The sequence below is a fragment of the Kryptolebias marmoratus genome, linkage group LG8 (assembly GCF_001649575.2).
Source record: "Kryptolebias marmoratus isolate JLee-2015 linkage group LG8, ASM164957v2, whole genome shotgun sequence".
Classification (NCBI taxonomy): domain Eukaryota; kingdom Metazoa; phylum Chordata; class Actinopteri; order Cyprinodontiformes; family Rivulidae; genus Kryptolebias; species Kryptolebias marmoratus.
In genome coordinates, this window is record NC_051437.1 from 10,816,492 (window position 1) to 10,825,071 (window position 8,580).

Sequence of the window (8,580 nt, forward strand, 5' to 3'; positions counted from 1 at the left end):
TTCCTAGGAATAAAAGAAAAGAAAGTATACTGTAGTGAAACTAGCCATTTGGTAGTTCTGCTTTTTGCAGAGTCTCCCTGTGACCAAAACTGATGATAATATTCCGACACTAAGGAGGGAATTTCCTTCTCTATTTTCAGCTAGTGTGTACACCACATTCTACGTGATAGCTGATGCCACAGAGTACCTTAAAGTAAAAATAAGTTATGAAAACAAAATAAATTAGCAACAATAAAGAACAAACCTATATTTAGATGACAAATGGTAGAAAATTGAATTATTAACATAAATTGTGAACACAATTTAGAAAATACTAATTTAACTTGTAGATTAAATGTTCTTTAAAATGCACTAAGTTAAATTAAATAAACAATCCACTTATTTTCTCCACATGTAAAAATTCATTATGAAAACAAATAATTAAAAAGCTAACTTATTAGTTCGGGTTTTGCAGCTCATTTGCCTGCCGATACAGTCTCCATGGAAACGCGTCAAGGGGGATCCTCGCTCTGATTGGTCCTTCCCTCTGACTGTTTCCGGAAGTGAGTTACTCCCACCTCTCTCCGCCCGGCTGCTTCAGGTGTTAGTTACCTGCTCGGTGTGTCGCGGCTCTTACTTGCTGTTGGACTTCCAGGAACAGAGCAGAGCGGAGCTTAAGAAGGGGTGTTTTTTATCTCTGAAATGGACTGACACCGTGAAACAGCTCCGTGTGGGGTGCCTGCGAGGACGAACCGCGGCCAAACTCAAGATTTCAAAGTTTCTGTCAGCTCAGGTAAGTGAAGTTACATGGAAGCACATTGCTTGGTGTATTGCTAAGGTGTAAAAATTAAATGAATACTTCTTTGAATGTCGAAAACATAGACTAATGTGTGGAATTAATGTGGTTTTAGCTTGCAGTTCAACTTTTTGACTTCCCAGTTGCTACAAAAGCACAATAATGTTATTGTATCTTTTGTTTTTTTGAACTAAACCAGCACATCTGCTTGTGATTGTTCTTGCACAGTGATAACAAAATACCGTATTATGTTTTATTATTGTACACTTTGTAGTTTTGGACACTGAGTCAAAAAAAAGTGCAAATATTGGCACAAAATGGTCCATCAAAGTTGTTTAAGTGGAACCAGCTGTCAAGCTAAACATTAATAAAGTATGTCTCTTCCCTCCAGCAGGCTGAATGTTGCTCAGTGTTCGATGCCAGCCCTGACCTTTTGTTTAATGTTAATGATTAAACCAGTTCGAGCTGATTTGCTGCCTTTGAACACATACCTCACATATTTTGAACCCTTGATGGTTATCACCGCGGACTGGATGGAAATGAGGATTCCTTTTTAACAAGTCTGCCTCGCAAACTGGCACCGAAAACCTGGCGCTCGCTTTCTCCCTGCTGTTCGTGAAGCTGTTGTGCTTGTGCATTCGAGGCAGAATACAGTCACATCAGAGTGCTTGGCCGAACTTGAGAGTCGTCCCAGAGCCAAGGAAGCAAGTAAAGTGACATTCCTGATGCCGTGAGTCCTGATTCAGCTGTGGGCGCAGTGCGCCTTGCCACTGCTGCCCTGCAGGTTTATCTTAGTCAACATTTCGAGGTGTTGGCTCGGATGTCTCTCTGCTGCTCTGCTGGTGTGATTGTCTTAATGGGAGGGACAGTAATTGGCTGCAGAAGCTTTATTCACAGGGAGGAGACTACATGTTTTGTCAACCAGCATTTGTTTTTAAGAAAACATGTGTATGTGTGGGTGTTTGCGATCACATGTCACCAACTGCCTTTTGGTAAGCCCTTTGTGCCAGCAGGTTCGAAATGTTCTTGCCCTTTTTTAAACTGTTTACTCTAAAATAAATGGCACGTTTCAACACATACCCTTAGCGCTGACAGGTCGTGTTAGGTCTTTGTTTAAACCATGCAAAGCAGCAGGCGATATGCATTTCTTCAAGGAATGCTGAAACAACCTGGTTACTCTTAGTCTTCGACGTTCTGACAGCACAGAGCATGGTTCCCCTTATTTTAGGAAAGCTGGAGACATTGCAGCGCAGAAACATCTCTTTCAGGAGTTTTGACTGACTTGCTTTTAATTGTTAATGCTGGCTGCCAGATCTGACTGCAGAGCAGACCACAACATTCTTTTTTTTTTTTTTTTATTCCTTTTTGACTCGGGCATTGGTGTTAAAGGCACAGCCCTTTAACACTTCCAGTTATGCCTGTCAGATAGAAAAGGATCTCCCTCCTTTAGTGCAAAGAGCCCACTTTTAGTTGCGGTGTACCCCAGGGCTCTGTCTTGGGTCACATTCTCTTCTCGTTCTTTACAGGGTCCATTTTCAGAGATGTTTTTGTCGATGACCTTCAAGTCTTTTTGCCCATACCAACAAGTGGCTGTGCATCAATTCAGTCCTTGTTGAACTCTTTTAGAGATAAGCAAACATGGGATGAAGACTTCCTTCATCTGAACAATAAAAAACCAATTAGAAGTGATTTTGTTTTGACAATTTAAATGAATGTGACAATGTTAGTATGTCAAAAGGCTTCTACTGTCAGTCATTTCTTTGAAGAAATATTGGTGTGTGTGTATGTGTGTTTTCTTTGCAGTGTTTTTAATTTACATAAACAGATTAGCCCAGTTGTTGTGTCAAGCTCTATCCAACAAAGACTCCTTGAGTAAAAGCTATGGTCGGCATTCCATCAGATCAGTTAGAGGCAGTCATTCATGCCTTAATTACACATCGTTTGGATTATTGTAATTCTTTATATGCTGGTTTTAATCTGTCGTCACCTATTGTACGTTGCTCAAAACGCACCGACTCGTCTCCTGACAGGGAAGCAAAAGCGTGAGCACATCCTGCCTGTCTGGTCTCCCCACACTGCCTTCGTGTCCATTTCAAGACCAGCTTTACATTTTAACTGACTGTTTTTAAGCCATGCTAATATAGAACCGCCTTAAACGTGTACACTTTTGATCCATCAGAGAAATCAGCTGCTTTTGGACAAATAGAGATAACCAAGCCTTTGTTTATTTTTTTGGTGTTGGCCACCAATCTGTTGAACCTTTTGCAGTACAGAGCTGCTCTCAGACTATTATTCGTTTGATATTGCTGCGTAAAACTTATTTGATTTCTCTGGCTTTTAGTCTTGGTGAAGCAAGGTGAATTTATTGCTGTTGAATTAATTACTGACTTTATATCCTAACCCAACAGCCCTTTGGATAATGAAGATAGCTTTATAAATGTGCCCAATGAGTGAACTTTGACTTGACTTAATGTGAAGATAAAAATGAATGAAACGTAAATAAAATATGTCTGCTTATTAAAGGTTTATAGACGTGTGTATTTGATGCTCTAGTGAGGGATCTTCTCTTAATGGAAAAGAAAACTTTCCACAGGGTTATAAACTGAGCAGATAGCAACAGCTCAGACAGAAGCAGTTTAATTTTTAACTTCAGCAGTTTTGTTACATTTTTATATATAATTAAAAATGTGTTAAAGGTCCCTCATCATGCTGCCAGTAGTATAATTCTTTTTATTTGCTCTGAGTTACAACCCCCCTTTTTTTCTGTTTCTTTTTTCCAAAAAAGGAACAGGACATAATCCCAGCCTCCTTGATTGTTTCTACTCAGATAAAAACGGTGAAGTCTGTCTTCGTCACTCATCAGATTAAATCTGTTGCGAAACACGCAGTACATGCTGTCCAATACGAGCACTCCCTCAGAAACTGCTTTATCCTTTCAAAGGAATGTTTTCTTGTAAAGAAATCCCGACAAACAGAGCAGAACTGTGCTGTTTTAACTCATTAACTGAAGGTAAAACATTCATCCTAATGAGTCGACTAAAAGAGGCGTTTAAAGTTGGCTTTTAGTCCTGTTGACTCTAAATATTTAGTCAAATGTTCTTTCAGATAAGAGAACAATGAAGTCATTTGTGCTCTGTTTGCTGAACACACCTGTTCCAGGCTGCACAGGTGCACCTATGAATCAGTAACACATTGGGAAAACTTTTCACTTGGGATACAGTTCGCTGTTTTTGTCTGATTTTTATTTTAAGTACTTTCCGCCCGCAGTTTAACTGCAAATGCTTGATTGAATCTGTATAAAGTGTGTTTCTTTTTTCACCGTGGCTTCGATTTCCTGCCCCACTGCGTTCAAGGATGTTAAAAGTCGACAACCTCGTGGCCCTCTGACAGATGCTTTCAGTAGGCATGCCTTCCTCGTACCTGACACTTGAATAACATCCAAGCAGCAGTGTTTACTGAAATTTCACACAAGGAAACACCAGTTGTTGACATAAAGAGGCAGAACAGCTCACGGTTACAGACTCTGTGTGGCTCAAAACCTTCTAAATTTAACTTTAAAAGGTTAAATTTCCACAAATACCACTGCTGTGACGTAAAGCAGTTTTGGCAATTTTTTTCAAAGACAAACAGAAATCGTTTAAAAATGCTTAAATCTCTGCTAGATTAAAGTTTTTCATGTAGTCTCTCAGTATCATTTCCCTTGTGAGCATTCAAGAGGACCAGAGAAACGTTCCTCAGCTCATAAGTCTGATAGTTTAACTCAGGATCGATGAACTAATTGCTAGTCTAACCTTAAAAAGAATTATAGCATTTCATGCAAACACTGTTTTCTCAGTTTCGCAATACATGGTTATGCCAGCAGAAATGTTATATTGTATTTGCTGCTGCTATTTGCCCTTGCAAATAACTACATGATTCCATGTAAATAACCATGTACTGTGAAACTGATGGGGTGTTAAAGTAAAGTATTTGCATGAACCGCTATAAAACTTTTATTATTGGAGTTGTTTTAGGATGGCAGCTGTTAGCTCGTCATTCCTGTCAGGATTAAATTCTGTTATCCACACTGAGGTCGTTCAAAGAGCTGTCTGCAACAAGTAAGATATTATTTGTTCACAACCTTTTTACAGAAACCCTCTTCCAAAGATGTAAATTGTCGCTTTAAATGTTTTAATTTTCCTCCTAACTACATTTGTATCAGTGTGCTTGTTTTAGTCTACATGTGAATAAATGAATAATAATTCCTGTCACTTCATTTTATTGATTCCATAAGTTTAAATTAATGTTTGTATTAGTTAATATATTACAAATAATGAACTGTCAGGTGTAAGTCCTAATATTTCTCGACTTTAATAAATGGATCCTAATTTTAGAATGAAATTCAGGTTTTACTCCATGTTTTGTTCAGCTGTTTGACATCTGCTTCTGCTGTAGTAGTGATTTTTTTCTTTTTAATTTTATTTAAATTTTTTCTTCACATCTCTCTTCTTTCAGATTCTCTCCCACACCGACTGCAGGCGACATTTACCCGACCACATTAGGACGACGACGACGCGCAGGTCCTGCACCCGTCCCCGTCCCTGTGCGATGTTGAAGAGCAGCACGTGGCCGGGCAACGTTGCCGTGGAACCCCTGAGGGATATGGACAGTGCAGGCAGCTGTGACAGTGTGATCAGCATGAACTCCGGCTGTGTGAGTGCCGCTCTGCTCGTTGTGTAACTCAACCCGCTGACGCTCGCCTCTGTGGCATTCCTGACTGAACACGGATGCGATGACGAGTCTGCGGTTGGAAAGTTAAATGAAGAAATGAAATTCGAGCGTTGGGTTCTAGTGCCACTTGCGTGAACAATCAAACCGTTTTAAAACGTGAAATGTGTGGAAGTGAAATTGAAAGAATCTGTAGGTTTCGCAGTGATGAGTCATTCCTTTGCATCTGTTTGATAAGCGTTTACCTACAGTTCCTGTCTAATTCTGGAGTTAAATTGTCTTGGTTTTTATACTTCTTTAGTGTGTTTGACAGAGTTTTATGTTGTTTGCAGAGCGATGACAGTATGGAACATCTAACTCCAGAGGAGAGAGCCTGCCTCATGTTTCTGGAGGAAACGATCGAAGCTCTGGAGGTGCAGGAGGACAGCGGCCTGTCCAACGATGAGCCAGAGTTTTGGACAAAAGCAGAGGATCAGATACGAGTAAATGGTATGCTTTGTTGTGGTTTTGTTTTGTTTTGTTTTAACTTTTCTCGCCAATCATCGCCCTCCACCAGGGGGGAAAATGTTTTTGCGTGTACTTGTGTTTGTTTGTAGTGTTAGCAAATTTCTTCATGAACCATTGGACACATTTGAAGAAAATTCTCTCTGGATGTACATCGACAGCTGATTAACTTTTAGAGTCAAGCCCATTCAAAAAGGCCGCCAGAGCTAATCAACTTCAGTAAACACAAAATTGACTATAACTAACAGATATTGAGCTAAAACATACTTCGAATGCAAACAGATAATTTATTCATTGAGCTTGTTTCACTCATGCTTATTCTGCAATGACTGAAATGTTAACTTAACTGATGGTGTTTTTTTATATTTCAGGTATTTCCAGTTTGGCATCACAGTCTAAAAGTCAGGGAATGCCCCCGCCTCTCGCCCCCACAGCAGTAGATCCTGCACCCACAACTGAGCACCACCCTCTGAATCAGAAACCTGAACTACAATCCAGCCCTGCTCCCGGCTCCACATCCCCCTCAGCGGTGAACCCGACTGAGGTCCCGGGTTTAACCATGAATGGAGCTCGTGATCCAGAGGGTGTCACAAGTACTAGGTCCTTCCCTGAAGAGGAGACCCCTGAGAATGATCTAAGTATACTCCCGCCCCCCTCAGACTTCATGGATGAACTGGACACTGGCTCACAGCCTAAGAAGTCGAACGATGTCCCTGCACCTTCAGAATTCTCCACAGAGCCAGAACCACGTGTTGAATCGGGACAGCTAAACTCAACAGACTCTGTAAATAAGCTTTCCTCATTGACCGAGGATCCTTCAGTCAATCCTCCACCAGATGCGGCTTCTGTTCCTTTAATAAATACCCCTCCTGAGTTCTCTCCACCGAAGAGTCCACCTCCTGTGGCCCCAAAGCCTAAAAGGCTTCCTGCCAGGATTGCTTTGCAGTCACAGAAGACAGCAGTGGGTAGTTCTGATGGAAGCTTACGGCTTTCAGTGCCCACCGGCAGTGACAGGGTGGTGGTGGACCAGCAGAAGGCCCACATGGAGGCTCTTCAGAAGCTGGGACTGCTTAAAGAAAACGAAGAAACGGGCCTTGGAAAGAGCTCTAAACTTCCTCCTAAGACCCGACAGTCATGGGCAGGTCCGTCTCCAACCAGCCCGGCAGTTTCTTATACACCACCCCTGACACCATCCTACACTTTCCTCAGCAGCCCCCCTCCTGCCTCACCCCTCCTTCAGTGTGGAACACCTGCTGCTGTTTTACCAGTTTCCACAGCTCCTCCGGCCCAGGAGCCCGACATTCTGCCAGCTCCTGCAGCGTTCTGCGATCCCATCCAGCCTCTGCCTTCAATTAACAACCCGCCTGCCGGTGCAGATGTTACAGATGGTGCTGTTAGTACCCCCGCTCTTACCCCTCCTCTTACTCCCCCTGCACCAGTCCGACAGCTAACCTCACCAAAGGTCATGGACATGAAATCCGCAACCCTGGAGCACTCTGGTGTGGGTCTGAGCTCTTATCTGATCGGTCTAAACCCCACCAAGGCTGATCAGAGACCCATCGGAGAGCAGTCGCTCAGCAGTCGGCTACGGCCCGCCTCCCTGGGGAGCACGAAAGACCTTTCATGCGCCAGAGGAGAGGATATGCCTACAGCCCCCGCCACGAGCAAGCAGCCGGACTCTCAGAGACCCCAGCATGCCCACGATGTTTTCCAACACGCCAGGGAGTCATCCAAACTGCCTCGATCACAAGGCATCAGCGTGCTCTTCTGCCCTCGGCCAGAGAACGAAGAGGAGCGGCGCGAGGCGCTGAAGAAGCTGGGGCTGCTCAGAGACTGAGCCCCAACTTTCCCCACAGGCTCCCCGGACACACGACACTGGAACGTACCTGAGATTTATGCAGGATAGATGAGGAGAAGCATCGCATCAGGGGGACCGTCACGGCCACACCTGCAATCATATTTATTTCTCATAAAAGAGGAAAAACAAGGACATTTTAAATATTCATTGACTTACTTTATTTGTTTTTTTTTTGTAAATTAATCTCTTTAGCTGTTCTGAATTACTGACAAGTTGATTATAAAAGAAGTTGCACATTTATTTTCCCACTTCACTTGCTTTTACGTGTTACGTGCTTCCAGGACAAAGTTGTGTAACGCAGTCCTTTCATAGTTTCATTTTAGGTCTGTTTAAGTGTGGCTTCGTTTGTTTTACTTCAAGGTTTCCTGTATTTATTATGATCTGTTCAGCTCCTGTTTTATCAGTACAATTAGCCCCTTTCATCAGAGATTCTTCGAATAAATGTATATTAAAAGTCTTTCTTGCTTTTCTGAAGCATGCCTTTCTGGATCTCGAAGAACAAAGTCGGCAGGTGATTAAAGTCGGAAACACGTGGTTGCATAATGACAGACGCATAGACGTACAATTCTTTTCCACTTCAGCCACTGCTGTTATCTCGGAGTCCGTATCCGCCCGAGTCGCTGAGATCACGACATTGATCCGTTTTGTCTCCTGTGTCTGGAAGATGTCATGTTTGTAGGTGTCAGCCCCCATGTGTCATGTCAAATCACGTCGGATCAGTGCTTTGCTCTTTGTT

At 42.5% G+C, this 8,580-nt stretch overlaps 1 protein-coding gene across 1 annotated transcript; it reads left to right on the top strand.

Annotated features, from left to right (window-relative positions):
- Positions 1 to 580: 580 nt before the first annotated feature.
- LOC108231954 (specifically androgen-regulated gene protein) lies at positions 581 to 8,301 on the top strand. Its single transcript, XM_017409397.3, has 4 exons — positions 581 to 772; positions 5,270 to 5,467; positions 5,815 to 5,971; positions 6,358 to 8,301. The coding sequence occupies exons 2-4, from the start codon at positions 5,363 to 5,365 to the stop codon at positions 7,821 to 7,823; spliced, it is 1,728 nt and encodes a 575-aa protein (XP_017264886.1). The 5' UTR covers positions 581 to 772; positions 5,270 to 5,362; the 3' UTR covers positions 7,824 to 8,301.
- The last annotated feature ends 279 nt before the right edge of the window (positions 8,302 to 8,580 follow it).

Bases quoted from the DNA above. Each gene is read 5' to 3' on its own strand.
- LOC108231954 (XM_017409397.3), top strand. From the start codon at position 5,363: ATGTTGAAGAGCAGCACGTGGCCGGGCAACGTTGCCGTGGAACCCCTG. The intron at 5,468-5,814 runs GTGAGTGCCGCT...TGTTGTTTGCAG, and splicing joins TCAGCATGAACTCCGGCTGT to AGCGATGACAGTATGGAACA. The intron at 5,972-6,357 runs GTATGCTTTGTT...TTTATATTTCAG, and splicing joins GGATCAGATACGAGTAAATG to GTATTTCCAGTTTGGCATCA.